We start from the raw sequence: 18,254 nt of genomic DNA, 5'->3' as shown, positions 1-18,254 counted from the left end.
TAAATTAAACCCACCCTCAACGTTGTTGCAGGCCCATTTAATGGAGGGAGGCACAGCTCCCTTGGACCAGTCTGCTATCCTGCATGCTGCAGCTGGTGTAGCCACCTAGTGGCAGCCATGCAAATTGCAGAGCCTGAGGACACCTTACGTTCTTATCTATATAGAATCATAGAATTGTAGAGTTGGAAGAGACCACAAGGGCCATCCAGTCCAACCCCCTGCCAAGCAGGAAACACCATCAAAGCATTCTTGACATATGGCTGTCAAGCCTCCGCTTAAAGACCTCCAAAGAAGGAGACTCCACCACACTCCTTGGCAGCAAATTCCACTGCCGAACAGCTCTTACTGTCAGGAAGTTCTTCCTAATGTTTAGGTGGAATCTTCTTTCTTGTAGTTTGAATCCATTGCTCCGTGTCCGCTTCTCTGGAGCAGCAGAAAACAACCTTTCTCCCTCCTCTATATGACATCCTTTTATATATTTGAACATGGCTATCATATCACCCCTTAACCTTCTCTTCTCCAGGCTAAACATACCCAGCTCCCTAAGCCGTTCCTCATAAGGCATCGTTTCCAGGTCTTTGACCATTTTGGTTGCCCTCTTCTGGACACGTTCCAGTTTGTCAGTATCCTTCTTGAACTGTGGTGCCTAGAACTGGACACAGTACTCCAGGTGAGGTCTGACCAGAGCAGAATACAGTGGTACTATTACTTCCCTTGATCTAGACGCTATACAGACTCCTATTGATGCAGCCCAGAATTGCATTGGCTTTTTTAGCTGCTGCATCACACTGTTGACTCATGTCAAGTTTGTGGTCTACCAAGACTCCTAGATCCTTTTCACATGTACTGCTCTCAAGCCAGGTGTCACCCATCCTGTATTCGTGCCTTTCATATAGCAGGCACGTCCAACAGGCAGATCGTGATATACCGGTAGATCACTGGCTCCCCCCAAAGAAGTTTGGCTCCCCTAAAAAAAGCTCAACCTGAACCTCCAAAAAGGGGGTAGATCACTGCTAGTCTTTAACTCTGTGAGTAGATCGCAGTCTCTTGGGAGTTGGCCACCCCTGGTGTATATCGGAAGAAATCAGAAGTGATTCTGAAGTTAACACAACTATTCCTCCTCTTCCCCACTCGAAGCACATCACACAGTCACACGAGTACATGGGTTTTTCATTGGTTTTTAATTATTCGTTGCCGAAGGCGATAATATTTCTATGCAAAATACTCTTATATCTCCCCACCCACCCGCCCACCCCAAACAAACTTCACGTGGCCCCCAGCAAGAAACAACCTCCAATTACATCCTGTTTTGTTTTTTAAATAATGCCCCAGGGGAGGGGGGAAGAACCCTTTGCGTCTGACCAACCCCTTCCATGCCAACACACTGGGGGTTTTTTTGGGGGGGGAGGAGGGGGTTGGCACCAGGAACCCCATTCCCTTGGGAGGAAAGCCCTTAACAAATCAGTGTGACGGGAGGCACCCATTGTGTTCAGCGAGCATTACTGGGAGGGGAGGGGGGGCCAAGGAGAAGAGACGCAAAGTGTCTGGTCCCTTCTGGGCCCTCTTAGAAATCCCAGGGGGTTTCAGGAGTCTGGGCTGCCCTGCTCGAAACGGCACACTTCTAGAAGGGCCTGAAGAGGGGGTGCAGAGGGCCAGATCAAACTGTTCAAATCAGGATCAGAGGCCACATCTGTCAGGCGCCATCTTTGCCATGGATGGGGGCAGTTTCCCCAGAGTAAACTCTCCCCCCCCAGCTTTACCCCACTGGCCTGTGGGTGAATTGGCATATTCAGTCGTGTGAGCTGGAGCGACTTTGGGGGAGGGGGGGGCAAACACAACCCTGGGATGCCCCACCCCCCCTCCAAGTGCGTTGGTATCCTTGTGCTCTGGACCTCCATTCCAGCTGCATCTTTTCCTTTGTTTTCTGTAGAGTATCTTTGTTTTTGCCTCAACTCAGCGGTTGTTAAAAAAGAAGAAGACATTTGCGCTCCTTGGGCGGGGTGGGGGTGGTAGCCAGCCTTCGGAGCTTTCAGACCAGGTCCAACATATAATTACAATGTTAGATTCAACCCCTGTCGTTTTAAAAAATTATTTCTATGAACGGTCAGGGTGAGGCTTGCTTTTGGAGGGTGGGGCAGGGGAGAACCCAGTTCGAGCGAAAGCTTAGTTCAAGCATTTGGAGCAGAATCCAAGCTGCTTAACTTCACAGCAGCTACAGAAATGAACTTCTCCACTGACACACAAGCAGCTCTTCCTTCCTAGAGTACAAGTTTAACCTGGGACCTTCCGCCTACCCCCGGACAGGCGAACTTTTGGAGAGTTTCATGTCTTGCCGGGGGCCAGCAGTGGCTGGAGCAGTGGGGTTGGGGGGCTAAATATCTCCAACTCCCCCAACCCGTTAAGTCCAATCTCTGTTTTTTTCTTTATATACAAAAAATAATAATTAATCCATTAGATTTGGAAATTAAAATCTTCAAAGTGAACTTAAAACAGCCCTCTGAAATATATCTCCCACCCACTAAAACTGTTCTCCTCTGTGTATTTTTTTTTCATACATCACGCACAGCCGCACCAAAATACTTGATATGACCCCAAAAAATAGTCACAGGACATCAAAAAAAACTCTATTTCCCCTTTTTTTCAACCTTTCTCTTCTTTTTCTCTCTCTCCTCTCCCTCCCCCAGAAAGAAAAATATAGATTGCTGGATTAGCAAAAATGGTTCCATGATTATTGTTATTATTATTTTTTTGTTATCCCTTTCCTGCTAAATTTTGAAGCCACAAAAGTAAACTTCATGCAATGAAGAGGAAAAAAACAAAACGAAATGAAAGAGAAAATCAAAAAGAGAGAAAAAGTCAACTGAAAATAATATCTATCTATCTATATATAGATACAGATATATATAGATATAGATATATTATATCCCAACGTCATTGTCATCATCAGGCCATTCTTGCAAGTGAGGATTATCTCGGATTCATCAGTCCTGGGTCTGTGCTTGTTTCAATCGTAGAATATTGTTCAGCCAAAACAAAAGAGGGAAGGAACGGGAAAAGGTATCCTTGTTTCCTTCCAAGGGGAAAATAGTCAGATTTTTTTTATTTTTTAAAACAGCATAAACTTAGCTTGGTGAATTTGTCCTTCCAATTTTTTTTTAAAAAAACTCCCAAATATCCATCCCTCTTCTCTGCCCTAATGATGAAACCACAATCAGGGAACTTTAAAACTCCTCAGCAGCAATGCCTTCTTTTCTTCTGAATCACTGAAAAAAGGGGTGGGAGTTCTGGAAAGTAAACTCATCAAAAGTGGCTTCCATTTGCAGAAAGTTTTTCTTAAAAAATATCTCTCTCTTCTTTCCCACAATAAGTTTGTTTCAGTCTTTCTCTCTCTGAGTTCAGAGTCTGCGTGTGCCTCCCCTCCACCTTGCTGCTTGTAAAACGAAACAGACCAGAACCTAAGAAACAAACCCCCCCATTCTTCCCCTGTGCCACCACCTGCCCCCCCAAATGACAGCATGCATGCGCTAGCGCTGTTGGGGGATGGAAGAAAGCCCCACATTTGCTGCAGAAATTAAAACGGGAGCGGTTTTGAATCAGGATTAGGGGCGGGGGAGCTGGATCACGCAAGAAGAAAAGAAAAAAGGAAAAAGGAAAACAAAAAATTGAGAATATTAAAGAGTCAACGGAAGAAACAAAAGAAGCCTGTCCCAAGACATCCCCACCCAACCCCAAAATATTAACCAAACAGCTAAGTTCAGTGGCAAGAGACAAGAGTCGGTCCCCCTCTCCAGAGAGGACAGCTCTGTCGCAGATTCGGTGGTGGTTGGTTTTGCCATCCCTTCCGGGAAATATCAGTTCACATTAGGCTCCTAAAGTCTCTCACGAGCCGGGATCCAAATGTATGGGCCGGAGAGCTCCTCAATGATTCTTTTGATCTTGTGGTAGATCTCTTCGAAGCTGTCTCCTTCTACGATGGCTGGGGGGAAAGAGGGAGAAGATGGCAAGGGGTGAGTGTGTCAAAGAGAGAGAGAGGGGGGTTGCTTTTAGAACCCGAGAGATCAGTTTGTGAGAACATTCAGAAGAGGCTGGCTGCTGAACCAGGCCAGGGGCTCATTCTCGGATCCTGAGGGTATTTCCAGGATCTAAGAGCCCTGCTGGATCAGGCCAAGGGCACATCGAGTCCAGCATTCTGTTCTTACAGTGGCCAAACAGATGATTCAATGGGAAGACAGGAGGCAGGACCTGAGCAAAACACCACTCTCTCCTCTCCTGTGGCTCTCAGCAACTGGTATTCAGCTCCTGGCAAGAGAGGATTCCCAGAATGCCTGTTGTAGCACATACATCCAGGGCTGTGTAGAGCTGGCCATAGGCCCGCCATATGGGAAATGTAGGCCAAAGGGTCCCTCTTTGCCTCTACCAGGGACTCGGATTAGGCCCCCCATGCCAATTGGCCCCACCCCCTCTGCTCTGGCCCAGATACATCAAGGGTCTTGTGGCACCTTAAAGACTAGCAAAACTGTTGTGGCATATACTTTCGTGGGCTACAGCCCACTTTGTCAGATGGAGGCCTCCTGCCCATCCACTGAGGCCCACACGGTGGCCTTGGTCAAGGGACGAACCTGAATTATGCAAGTCCAAGCCCACCTGCATGAATTGTATGCCCACAAATCCTGTGGCAGGGAGGAATTGGATAGCTGCTGAAGCTCCTTCCAATAGGAGGAAATCATAGGTCCACTGGAGGATGAGGTAACAGTAAAGGACCCCTGACAGGTAACTCCAGCTGCTGATGACTCTGGGGATTGCGGCGCTCATCTCACTTTTCAGGCCAAGGGAGCCGGCGTTTGTCCACAGACAGTTTTTCCAGGTCATGTGGCCAGCATGACTAAGCCGCTTCTGGCAAAACCAGAGCAGCGCACGGAAACGCCGTTCACCTTCCCACCTATTTATCTACTTGCACTTTGACATGCTTTCGAACTGCTAGGTGGCCAGGAGCAGGGACCGAACAACGGGAGCTCACCCCGTAGCGGGGATTCAAACCGCCGACCTCCCGATCGGCAAGCCCAAGAGGCTCAGTGGTTTAGACCAGTGTTTCTCAACCAGTGTGCCTCCAGATGTTTTGGGACTACAACTCCCATCATCCCTAGCTAGCAAGACCAGTGGTCAGGAATGATGGGAGTTGTAGTCCCAAAACATCTGGAGGCACACTGGTTGAGAAACACTGGTTTAGACCACAGCGGCCACTACTGGTTACTAATCATAATGGCTATATGCACGCTGGCATTCACAGGTAAGGAGGGTGCTGTTGTGCTCAGGTCCTGCTTGTGGTTTTCCCATAGTTGGCCACTTTTGAGTGCTGGACTAAATCATTCCCCTTTGACCTGTTCTAGCTGCAGGGTTCTTCCCATGTTCTGATGTGCACAGTGACCGGCAGCAGTGGCACTCACTCCAGACTTCCAGGCAGTGGACATTCCCATCTCTTACCTGGAGACACTGTCAGGGATTGAATCTGGGACCTTCTGCACACAAGGCAGGTGCTCTCGCCAATGAGCTACTTCCCTTCTCTGAAAACTCCAAAAGCAGCCTGAGGTTCCCCCTAGCTACCCCTGCCTCCTCCGCCTCAAGCCTTCTGTGAATTGTGCCCAGAGCTAATGGTTCGGAAAGCAAGAGGGGGCAGGAGGTGACCTACCCGAGAAGCACTCTGTAAATTCCTGCTCCAGTTTTGTAGCTCTGTCAAAGGCTTTCCGCGCCTGCTCCTCTGTTATCCGCTTGTTAATTTCTCTGGAGAAGAAGAAGGGGGGGGGAGAGAAGGACACAAAGTGATTACGAAGATTGTGCAAACCCAAAGCTGTCTCTTCCACCTGCCTGCTTTCTGCTGGGTTTCCCCCCTGTGCTTTGGGTATGCACACAGTCTCTCTCTCTCTCTCTCTCTCTCTCTCTCTCTCTGTGTGTGTGTGTGTGTGTGTGTACACACACACACCTACACACCTGCTTCTGCTATTTGGGGAACCAGTCACCAGCTTGGGACAGCCTGGTTTCCACCCTGTGGCCAACCAGATGCTTCTGTAAATCTCACTAAACACGGCATGTAGTAAAAAAAACCCTCTCTAGTGGCTGCTCCCCGACAACTGGTGTTCACAGGATATAACTGCTTCGGGATCTTGAGGTTCTCTTTAGATATCACAATGGCTATCCCTTGTCTGCTTCCATTAATGCATCCAATCCGGCCTTTCCCAAGGTGGTGCCCTCCAGCAGTTTGGGACTACAACTCCCAGCAGCCCCAGCCAGCTGCTGCCACTGACCGGCAGCAGTGGCTCTCCAGGGTTTCAAGCAGGGAGTCTCTCCTGGCCCTACTTGGAAACGCTGTCGGGGATTCGACCTTCCGCATCCAAAGCAAAAGCTCTATCACTGAGCCTTTCCTTTTTAATGAGCGTTCATTCGGATTTGTTTGCAGGGAGGTTGTTTCAAAGCACCCACCACTTCCCCATAGAAAAATGCCTATATATATTTTTTGGAGGGAGGGTGGGGTAAGGGAGCGCAGGTTTGTTGCACAAGACCTTGCCAATAATTATACAACTGAATTTGTTGGTCTTTGATTGAATCCCACCCGAAAACAGTGACAGCACGGGAGCACCCTTTGTTGCCTTCTCTTTTTAAAACAAAGACTTAAAAGCCCCTGAACAACTTTGTCTTTCCTCAAAGGCACAGAGGAGATCATCTTGCTAGGTGCTGCTTAGAAATGCTAAGGATAAATTTCATTTATTTATTGCATTTATTTATCCCACTTTTCCTGCAATGAGCTCAATGTGGTGTACATGGTTTTCTCTGTCTTCCTCATTTAATCCCCGCAACAACCCTGTGAGGCAGGTAAACACTAAGAGGCAGTGGCTGACCCAGGGTGACCCAGTGAGCTTCATGGTTAAGCAGCATATAAATGCCTTAAGTCAATAAACGGTGAATGATAAATGAAAGTGTTGGCTGCTCTCAGACCACATCCCACCCCCTTGCACACTCCAACCTTTGTGCAACATCTTACACCCTCCTGGCCCTTTCAGACCAAGACGGCAACACCACTTCCGCTTGTCCAACCACTTTCCCCTGGGAAAACCTGCTCCTTACCGTTGAATTGGAACAAAAGTCTACCGGGTTTCCCACAGATTAATGTTGCCTCTGATTCAGTGGTCAAGAGTGGGCTTTCCTTGGTGAAAGCAGTGGGGCAAATGGAAAACTGCTCAGAGGACCCATACCCAGGAAGCATGGGGCAAGCGGAAAACCTCTCAACACCCCCCCCCTCGTGCTTTCTAGGTGTGGGATAAGTGATGTGTGGGCACCCTCCTGCCCCGCCCCACTCCACAGCCCCTGTCCACCCCGGGGGGGGGCCACTCACAGAACATTCTCGAGGGAGCGTGGCCGGATAAAAACGGCGATGGGGTGAAGTTGAGCTGCCTGCAGCCTCCGTACGGCATTGGCCGAAACGTCCAAAATACAGTGCTTGCCCTGGGCGGGGAGAGAGAGAAATTTGGTCAAGAGGTTTCAACACCAATTTGCATTCCATTTCTGGCCCCGCTGGTCACGCAAAGCCACAGCTATCCCATGGCCTCCCCAATCGCTTCCCCCTGCCAAAAATGTCCACCGGCAGGCCAGTTGCCTATTTGGGGCACCCCGCCCCCAAATACACAATGGAGGGATATACACAGCATATTGTGGAGGTCAACCTTCAGGCATCCTCTGCTACCCACTCCTATGACAACCAGCCCCAGAGACCCAGTCAAACAGGGGAAGGAGATAATAATAATAATAATAATAATAATAATAATAATAATAATAATAATAATAATTTATTATTTATACCTCGCCCATCTGGCTGGGTTTCCCCAGCCACTCTGGGCGGCTTCCAACAGAAAATTAAAACACAATAATCTATTAAACATTAAAAGCCTCCCTGACCAGGGCTGCCTTCAGATGTCTTCTAAAAGTCTGGTAGTTGTTTTCCTCTTTGACATCTGTTGGGAGGGCGTTCCACAGGGCGGGCGCCACCACCGAGAAGGCCCTCTGCCTAGTTCCCTGCAACTTGGCTTCTCGCAACGAGGGAACTGCCAGAAGGCCCTCGGTGCTGGACCTCAGTGTCCGGGCAGAATGATGGAGGTGGAGACGCTCCTTCAGGTATACTGGACCGAGACCGAGATTCTTTGAGTCTCTTGGCTGCGTGCTGCTGGAGAGTATCTAATTATCAATGGACTCTTGAGTTTTGGTAACCTCTCTCTGCTTGCTTTGTCCAAACCTTTCTGTTAGGGGGAAGAAGACCCAGGAAGTTGCCTACTCAGTCAGTGGTCATTGGTCTATCTAGTTCAACACTGTCTATGCTGAATTGCTTTTCCTGGTATCAGGTAGGAGTCTCTCACAGTCCCTGATGGGGACTGAACTTTGGACATTCTGCATGCAAAGCAGGTACTCTACCACCGAATTATTTCTCAAAAACTCTTGACATTTGTGTGATTCTTCAACTCTCCGCTTCCAGCCTACCTGCTCAGCCACCTCGCGCACTGACTGGACGCTCGTCCCGTACAGGTGGCTGTTGTACTGGCCGGCCTCGATGAACTTGTGGCTCTGAATGTCCTTCTCCATCTTCTCCCGCGAGGCAACAAAATGGTAGTCCCGCCCATCCACTTCATACTCCCGTTTCGGCCGAGTGGTGTCTGCAGAAGCAGGAGTGGGGAGTCTCCGTCACGCACAGGGGAGCAATAGTAGCCCCAGCCAAGGCTTCCTCCTGAAGCAGAAGTCCTTCTCACCCACCACCCATCATTTTATCGTTACCCAGGAAGGGGGGCAGGGATAGGGACCGCCTGTCAGACTCACGTGGGACACAGGAGCCAAATTTGTCAGGGAACTCCGAGAGGAGGTCATCGTTGACTCGGTCCTTAGTGGGACCCAGGATAATGATGGGTCGAGCGTAGTGAACTAGGGGTGGAAAAACCCAAAGAAATTGTAAATGGCCTGTGCTGGTGGAGAACACAACTCAAAAAAGGGACAGTGAAACAATCAGTTGATTACAACCAACCGCAAATCAATGGGTGACCTTCTGAGCCTTTCTCATTGTACAAACAGCAACATCAATAATAACGTACGTAATTCAGGGCTGAGGAAGGGAAGGGCTGAGCTAAGACAGAGTTCTCACCTTCCATTTGTACAACGGTTTCATAGCTCAAGACAGCATCTTCTCGACCTGGAAGAAAAAGAAGGAGGCTGTTAAATAAAGCCTGTTTAATCCAAGCCCCAGAACATGTCTCCTTAACAGGGAAAACAGCAGGCTGCAAAGGGCCTTCCCCAAACTGGTGCCCTCCAAATGTTTTGGGTTCAATTCTCAGCAGACCCCAGCCAGCAGCACAGCCAAATGACACTGGGGGCTGATAGGAATTGTAGTCCAAAACCCATCTGGAGGCTGGGGAAGGCTGCTCTAGAGCAACAGGGAAGTAGGGGCAAGTTAAGAGCCATTGCGGTGTAGTGGTTAGAGTGTCAGTTTAAGGCCTAGGAGAACCATGGCTGAAATCCTCCCTCGGCCATGAAGCTGACTGGGTGGCTTTGAGCCACTCACTGTCTCTCAGCCAAATCTACCTCACAGGGTTGTTGTTAGGATCATATGAGAATGGGGAAAAGAACTGCACATGCCACTTAAGTTCCTTGGAGGAAAGGTGGGATATAAAAAAGTAGAAATAAATAAAATGGTGTGGAGAGAGAAGGGAGAAAGGAAAGGGGGGAAAGTTCCCACAGTTGTGGATTTGAAGGCATGGAAATATTTCTCAAAGGACAGGTTTGGAAGAGGGGGGGGAGAGTGAAGAGGAAGGCCTGGAGCAGCTTTCCTCAACCTGGTGTCCTCCAGCTGTTTTGGACTACAATTCCCATCAGTTCCCAGTCAGTATGGGCAGATGATGATGCTAGGGGCCAGTGGAAGTCGTAGGGCAAAATATCCAAAGGACCCAAGTTGGGGATAGGCAGCCAAGAGACAGACACCCACCTTGAGAGCCCGATCCTGGCACCCGATCCTGGAAAGAGAAGAAAGGAAGGAAGGAAGGAAGGAAGGAAGGAAGGAAGGAAGGAAGGAAGGAAGGAAGGAAGGACCAATTAGTCATCCTCATGGAAGCCTTGGAATTTCTGCCAGCATGGGGGACACCAGCAGAAGCACCCCCACCCGCGTTTAAATGCAAGAGTTACCAAACAGGGAGATGGTGTGGGGCTCTTATCTCAGCCCCCAGAGGTATGCCAGGAAATTTGAGGATCAGAGCACAAACAAAAGAGTAGCTCATGTTGACTCTGGGGACCATTTTCAGGATGAACAGGAGTGGAAAAGCAAGACCCTTATAACTTTGACAAAATAAACAAATAATAGCATTTGTAAGCTGCCTTGGGAGCCTTTGGGGCGGGCGGGCTGAAAAGCAGGAGGACAATGAAATAATTATTCCATTTCCATAATTCATGCAAGTGCTGAATCTCTATTTTTGTTATGTAACAAACATAACACAGGAACCCCACAATGGAGCTCAAGGTTATCTGAAGAAACTGGCAGCAGATTCAGGACAAAGAAAAAGAAACACATATCTCACACTATGCCTTAACTTGCTTATAGGATCCGCTCCTAAAAGAGGCACCCATGGCCCCCAAATTGGACAGCTTGAAAACTGGATTGAACCAGTTGATGGAGGAAACGTACTTCCTGCAGGATCCCAGAGTTGGAAGGGGCCTCAAGGGTCATCTAGTCCAACCTCTCTACTCAAGCCTCTCTTTGAAAATTTCTTCACAAAGGAGAGTCTGCCACCTTGTGAGGCAGTCTGTTTCACTGTCAAACCGGTCATATAGCCAGGAGGTTCTGCCTAATATTTAGCCAAAAACCCCTTCCTGAATCAGATCCTACAATCTGGAGCCACAGAAAAAGAAGTGTGGAAAAAACATTTCTACTGAATCTGACTACTGGTCCATCTAGATCAGTATTGTCCACACTGACTGGCAGAGGCTCTCCAGCATTTCAGGCAAGGGTATTCTCAAGCCCTACCTGGAGATGCTGTCGGGGACTGAAGTTGGTACCTTCTGCAAGCGAAGCAGATGCTCTACACCTGAGCTATGATCCTTCCAAGATGTGCCCCTCAAAAGTATGGTCATCATGACACCCCTTAATCCACTCTTCTCCAGGCAAAACACACGCCACTCTTCTGAATGCCAGTCATTTGGGTACAACAGTGTAAAGGGAAGGGAATTTGGTTAGCCCAGCCTTCCCTAACCCGGTACCTTCCAGCTGCTTTGGATTACAACTCCCATCCTCCACAGCCAGCGCAGCCATAGGCTGGTGAGGCTAATGGGAGCTGTAGTCCAAAATATGAGCATAGCCAGGGGGGGCAGGGGGGAAGCTGCCCCTCCTAAATAAATAAAAATCAATACAAATATGAGGTTCTGCTACCCCCCTCTAACAAAAATTCTGGCTATGCCCATGGTGGAGGGTGAGAAATTGTGGAAGGCCGGCCTAGAGGCTAGGGATGGAGACAAGCGAGTTGATCAGCAGGTCCAGTTCCCTGCATGTGGGGATCTGCCTTGTGTTGAAATGGTGCCAGCTCTTACCTTCCAAGTCACGGACCGCAGAATCCGGGACCGGCAGCCGTGTGACACCGGAAGTTGCGTTGACGTAACTTCCGGTGTCGCTTTGCCCTTCTATGGGCACCAAAAATGGCAGTCGCCGGCTTCAAAAGTCGCATCTACGCATGACCAGAAGTGCGTCGACGCAACTTCCGGTGTCGCCCCGCCCATCTATGGGCACCAAAAATGGCCGCCGCCGACACCGGAAGGTGCGTCTACGCACTTCCGGTCATGCGTAGATGCAACTTTTGAAGCTGGTGGCGGCCATTTTTGGTGCCCATAGAAGGGCAAATCAGAAAGGAAAAAAATGGCCGCCAGCAGGAGAAAATAACGGAGAAAAACGGGAGACGAAGTGATACAGGGGACCACCGGGAAAAGGTAAGTAAAAACGGGGGTTTCCCGGGGAAAACAGGGTACTTGGCAGCTATGCCTGCTACGTGTGTGAGAAGACGAAGCATACTTGCACATTGGGGCGCAAGTGGGAACCTTTTTTCATCAGGGTGAAGTTCTCCTTCTTTCACACACGCAAAGAGTGCCTTTTTCCCCAGCTTCCACAAACAAGAGAGGGATGGAGCGTGAGTTACCTTTGCTTTTAGCCGTGTCCATTCCCGCCGCTCGACCCTGCAAGCGAGAGAGAGACACAGAGGGCGGAGGCTTAGGGCAGTGACACAAACAGCTTCCCTCTGACCCCGCCCCCAATTGCCAAGACCCCTTCACACATACCGCCTTTTGCTGGGGATGAAGCCAATCTCGTCGCTGTCGCCATCCGGGTGGACGCGCCGTGCCTGCCACCACTCCTCGTCGGAAGCGTCGATCACGTGCAGGACGTCGCCAAAATGGAAGCTCAGCGCTTGGCTCAGGAAACCGCAGTCCTTGGTCTTATCATAGTCGAAGAGCGCCCTGGGAGTTGGGAGTGAGAGGAGCTTGGCTGGGGGTGAACACAGGAGCAGTGGGAGCTGGTGCCCATTGGAAATGGTGGGGCAGAAAGCAAGGAGACCCAACAGGAGGTGCAGCCAGAGCCCTCTGGGCTGGGGTCACATTTACACCATGCGTTTAATGCAGTCTGAAGCTACTTTAAAAGGTCATGGCAGTCCCCGACAAATTATGAGCGCTTTGGTTCGAGGTTGGTGAAAATTGTTAGGAGATCCCCCGCCTACCCCCCTCTTCAGATTCAGAGTGGTTTAACAGTCAATCTCTCTTCATGGGGAACTCTGGGAATTGCTGCTATTGGAGGAGAATGGGGGGTCTCCTAACAACCCTTAGCACCTTTAACAAACCGCACTTCCCAGGATGCTTTGGGGCAAACCAAGAGGATTTAAAGAGGTATCGTATTGTTTTAAGTTTCCACAATCAGGACATAGCTGACTTCCTGCGTAAGGTTGTCTGGGGTGGTTGTTGTCTCTCTAATTCTGCATTATGCCACATTCTCAATGGCAGCCATTTTGTGTTATGTCATACCCCCCCTGGAAGCCATTTTGTGAATGGCACCCCCAGCACTCTCCCAAAATTTGAAATGTGCCCACTCGTCCAAAAGGGTGGGCAACAGCTGATCCAGAGGGAACACGGTATGTAAATTCTGAAAGGGAACATTTTCTGCATTGACAGAATTGCTTGGATGGCCTGGGCATAGTTGCAGTACTTACTTTAGGGAGGGGCTAATGTGTGGTCACTCAGAAGTTGCTGAAAGACTCCAACTCCCATCAGCACAGACCAGGGTCAGGAAAGATGGGAGTTGGAGTCCAGCAACATCAGCAGGGGGACATAAAGAGACACTAAGTCTGGTTATAGGTTTCAGACTCAGATACAACATAAGAGGGATGGGGTTTTTTTTAGTTAAAATGCCTCTCTGTTTCAAAGGAAAGAGGTTATCATAATTAATAATTGCTTATATGGAACTTTAGCTGAACAGAGCCCTTTATAATTCTTATCCAGCTGTAAGACAACCCTGACATGCTCCCATTTTACAGGTGGGAAAAAGTGAGCCCAAGGAAGAAAATGGCTTTTGAACCCAGCCCCCATAGATCAAACCCAAAGGGACCTGCAGTATTGTGGATTCTGGTGGTGCTCAGATGCTAAAATCTACTAGTAATTCAGGAACAGGGGGCGGGGGATGGCCAAGCTCTTGAGGAGAAGGCAGCTGTGATCTCACCGGATATAGAAACCCCTCTTGGGGTTGCTCCGCAGCGATGCTGTCCCTGAGCCCAAACTGCTGTTCATCAGCTGCTCCCGGAGGTCGTGGATCTTGGCCTCAAAGCGGCTGTACTCTGCAGTGGGTGGTTACAGAAAGGGTCAGGGTCAGTAGGACTCAACTTCCCTCATAGAATCCTCTAGTCCATTCGGCTGCTACACAACTGCCCACATGGCCACCCAACTCCACACCCAGTCTTCCAAACCTCCCCACCAGTCTCCTCAGATCAAACCATGAACTTAAAGCACTATGATACCACTTTAAGCAATCATTTCTTCTCCCAAAGAATTCTGGCAGCTGTGATTTGTTATGGGTGCTAAAAAATAGTTAGGAGGCACCCCACCCATTCCCCTCAAAGAGCTACCAATTGACAGAGGGGTTTTTACAATCTATCCCTCTTCCCAAGGTAGCCTTGTGAAGGGAAAAGAGGTATCTGAACACTTATAGCACCTGTAACAAACTATAGCTCCCAGAATTCTTTGGGAGGTGAGGGAAGCCATGACAACTTAAAAGTGGCAATGATACCGCTTTAAATGCACAGTGTGAATGTGGCCCCAGCCCCCCACAAATCTCTTAACAGGCCCCATTGCACAGTCCCTCTCACCTCAACCATATTGGGCTCACCTGGGCCATGTTAGACATCTCAACCCCATCAAATCCTACCCATCTACCTACAGACGGCCCCCTCCCTTGGACACACATAGCCTTGCCCTACATGTGCCTGCAACCAAACAACCCAACTTCCCACCCTTCTGTCTTTCCATTTTCCCATCAACAGGCACCAATCATCTCTCATGTGGTTCCTTGACCACCTTTCCTTGCAACCTTACAATCTCTCCATTCATTCATCCCCGAAGGTGAAAATTCTCAGGATTCTCCCCTAGGACATCCTCACCACCCCTTACAGTCACCAATGTCCCACTCCACTTGGCAGTGACAGTACCATTTCCCTGGCAGTTCTCTCTCTCTCACACACACACACACAAAATCTCTTCCCACCCAGGAGGGGCTTCTGCAGAACAGAACTCACCATCCGGTTTGTACTGAGCAATGATGGTGACCGTCTGGCCGGCGTTTTTCAGAGCAATGGCTGCTTGTTCGTGTGTGGCGTTCCTGAGGTCCACACCATTGACCTGGGAAGGAAAAGGCAACCAAAATCAAGAGGCTTGGCCAACTCTCCTGTGAGATGACAACATCTGAGGCTATTTGCTTTAGAATAAGAGGAGAGTAAAGGACATAACAGAGGTGTATAACATTATTCAGAGTGTGGGCAAGAAGTCCCTTCAGGCTGGTGGTGGCTTTTTTGCAGGGGGGGGGGGGCTGCAACAAGTCATGGCTGTGATAATAAAGCATGAGTGGTGGATTTATAGCAGGCCATCCACACATCATTCCATTTTATTACTGCCACCTGGAGTGCTTTAACTCTAGAGTGCTTTAACAACCACATCTCTGGGAATTGTAGTTCTGCAAGGGATATAGGGGCCTCCTACCAACTCTCAGCACCCTTAACAAACTACAGCTCCCAGGATTCTTTGGAGGAATCATGGTGCTTTCAATGTATGGTGTGAACATGACCAAACATGGGACAAAAAATAAATAAACCAGGGCATTTGTGGTATAAAAAATTACAGAATTTCAGGAGGAAGTTATGGAACATGAACTAATTAGAAAGAAAGCAGCATGTCCACACCAAAACATTTGCAGGAACATACCATGCTGAAAGTGGGACCGAGTATAAAAAGCACCCCAATACAATCACGAGTGCAAATAATCCATGAATGCAGAATAAAAAGGATGTCCAGAGGGGACCAAATGGATAGAGAGGATTTCTCCCCTTTTGTAATTCAGGAACTCAGCAGGATCATAAAACAAAGTTGAATGTGAGAAGGTTCAAGACAGATAAAAGGAAATATGTCTCCATACAGCACAGAGTTAAAATTCTGGCTTTTGCTACCGCAAGATGGAGAGATTGCTTTAAAAGACAAATTCATGGAGGAGGAAAACCCTGAGATAGCTCAGCCAGCAGAGGATGAGACTCTTAACCTCAGGGTCGTGGGTTAAGAGCCCCACGTAGGGCAAAATATTCCTGCATTGCAGGAGGCTGGACTAAATGACCCTCAACGGTCCCTTCCAACTCTATACTTCTATGATTCTATCAACAGCTACTAACCAGGATGGCAATGTGCTGCCTCCAGGATAAGAAGGAGCTGGCCTCTGAATAACCGATTGCTTGGGGACTGAGCAGGAGATGGGGACTGTGCTCCTGGCCTACTTATGGACTTCCATTTGGGGCAGCTGGTTGTCCATTATGGAAAACTGGACTAAATGGGCCTTTGATCTGATCCAGCAGGGCTAATCTTAATTCTTATGAAGGGAGGTAAACATCATTTAGGTTTAATCGTAGGGCACCAGCCACCTGCCTCTTCCAACCGGGCACCTGTCAATGCAGGGGTAAGGAACGGTTCTTACCGAGAGGATCTGGTCCCCTTTCCGGAGCTCCCCGCTGAGGTCGGCCGGCCCCCCAGCCAGGATGAAAGAGATGAAGATTCCCTCGCCATCTTCACCCCCAACAATGTTGAAGCCCAGCCCTGTTGAGCCACGGTGAATGACAATGCGACGCGGTTCCCTGTAGAAGAAAGGAGAGAAGCTTGCTGATCGCAGATGCAGCGGCAGGCGGCAACGAGCCACCGACTCCAAATGCCCGGCAGGACTGTGGCCTCCACAACCCCCCCCCAAGGAAAGAGGAAGTTGCATTACTACCCTGTGCCAAAATATTCGCAACTCTGGCAGCCCTGAGTAGCCGGATATGGGGTGGATGAGATGCACGTGAGGCGGTGGGGGAAGAAGGGCGCAGCTTTAAACTGGGTGACAGAGAGAAACTCTTCAGGACCACGGACAGCAACTGCTGCTTGGTGGTGCTATGGGGAAACAGAACAGCCACGCCCAGAGGGAGGAGCTAGAAAGGGCACAGCTTACCTGGGTATATCCTCCTCTCCCATCAGCTCCTTAGGGATGGGGGAGTACCTCCGAGGGGAGGTAGGGGTCATGGCTTGTGGATAGTCTGTGCCCAGGTAGCTCTGGTGACCAATTTCATTGTCGAGGTGCTGGGAATAGGCTGCCAGAATGCATGAAAAAAGAAAAAGATTTAAAAAATGCGTGGAACACAAAAATCTACAGTTTTGCAAGCATCTTCAGTTTAGGATAATCTTCCACCATCGAGTCCAGTTGTGTCCCAGAGAGTGTCTGAATTGACACTCCCTTTTAACTGGTTCTCCACAAGACAGCCGAACACAGACACAGCAGGAAGAACAGGAAACCACTCACAGGAAGTGATGTCAGGCGGGGCGTAAGAATCATTCAGGTAAACATTTGTGGGTTTGGCCACCTTCAAGTAGACGACATCATATGTGTTCTTCAGGGCTGCAACGGCATCTTCGTGCATAACATCTTCAAGGCTCACATTGTTTACCTGGCAAGGTGTGGGTATGGGAAAGCATATATAACAATGATCCCTGCTTATAGAAAAGTAGCATTTCAAGGAGAAGGGTAGGCTTTCAGCCCTCTGATTCCTATTTGCAGGCTGGAGTGGTGCTCAGTGGTCTGGGGAAGTTCTCTGCTTCCAAACCTGCACAAGGTCTGGCTGATCACATGCCTTGCATCTGCTCCAGCCTTTGCCAAACTGGTGCCCTCCAGAGGTCCTACACTACAACTCCCATCAGCCCCAGACAGCACAACTGGGAGTTGTAGTCCAGAACATCTGGAAGGGACCAGATTAGCAAAGGCTGCTTTATTCACTGCACCTCTCTTCTCCCAAAAATCAACCTACCCACCCAACACCCAGTCCCCTTACTAGTGTGGGGTATTGTGCAGAGGCTTAGGCAGAGGAAAAATAACACCTTCATGATGTCAGTGGGATAAGGCAGAGCAGCCCTATTTACTTGGGTTGGTAAAAAATAAATAAAAATAAGACACAACAAGAAGATAATTAAAGTATTTATGTAAGATGCAGAATTGGGGGAGTCAAACACGCACAGGGCAAAAGAAACCCAAGACACAGGACAGCTAGGACAGCCACAAAATGGCCATCCAGCTTACCGAGGTTTTGGTCTTCACTGAATCTGTGGGTTTCCAGGGCTAACAAATCAAATTACCCAGATTTGTGCAGAGAGATAGTTTGTTTTGCATTTTGTATCATTTTCAAGTCTAATATTTTAGGCCCCTTTTGACAGGCCCCAAGGCTGCACCCCACTTAAATACTTAAACCCACTGGCCATCTTTGTTGTGTTTTTCACTTTGGGGGGTTGGAGTTCTTGCGAGACCCCCCTCCCTCCCCTCCTTTTCTGTTTACCCACAGGAAAAATCCAGGCAACCACTCAGTACATTTAAATTATTTTTGCTATTTATTCAATTTATTACATTTACATCCCACCTTCCTCCAAGTAGCTCAGCT

General features: G+C 48.9%; 1 protein-coding gene across 4 annotated transcripts in view; it reads right to left on the bottom strand.

The window, feature by feature from the left end:
- Positions 1–1,258: 1,258 nt before the first annotated feature.
- DLG4 (discs large MAGUK scaffold protein 4) overlaps positions 1,259–18,254 on the bottom strand; it is a 139,149-nt gene continuing 122,153 nt past the window's right edge. For all 4 annotated transcript variants that reach the window (XM_035134487.2, XM_035134488.2, XM_035134490.2 and 1 more), the window contains 14 exons: positions 17,129–17,273; positions 16,781–16,919; positions 16,274–16,430; positions 14,835–14,937; positions 13,766–13,880; positions 12,340–12,516; positions 12,201–12,237; positions 10,010–10,037; positions 9,173–9,220; positions 8,854–8,955; positions 8,521–8,693; positions 7,385–7,494; positions 5,687–5,778; positions 1,259–3,976 (listed from right to left, as the gene is read on the bottom strand). In XM_035134487.2, coding sequence (XP_034990378.1) covers positions 3,870–3,976; positions 5,687–5,778; positions 7,385–7,494; positions 8,521–8,693; positions 8,854–8,955; positions 9,173–9,220; positions 10,010–10,037; positions 12,201–12,237; positions 12,340–12,516; positions 13,766–13,880; positions 14,835–14,937; positions 16,274–16,430; positions 16,781–16,919; positions 17,129–17,273 — 1,533 coding nt within the window. In that variant the 3' untranslated portion in view covers positions 1,259–3,869. The remainder of the gene's footprint in view (positions 3,977–5,686; positions 5,779–7,384; positions 7,495–8,520; positions 8,694–8,853; positions 8,956–9,172; positions 9,221–10,009; positions 10,038–12,200; positions 12,238–12,339; positions 12,517–13,765; positions 13,881–14,834; positions 14,938–16,273; positions 16,431–16,780; positions 16,920–17,128; positions 17,274–18,254) is intronic.

This window comes from Zootoca vivipara, chromosome 13 (genome assembly GCF_963506605.1).
Source record: "Zootoca vivipara chromosome 13, rZooViv1.1, whole genome shotgun sequence".
Taxonomy (NCBI): Eukaryota; Metazoa; Chordata; class Lepidosauria; order Squamata; family Lacertidae; genus Zootoca; species Zootoca vivipara.
The sequence above is the reverse complement of the archived record's forward strand: the minus strand, read 5'-3'. Positions and strand labels throughout refer to the sequence as shown.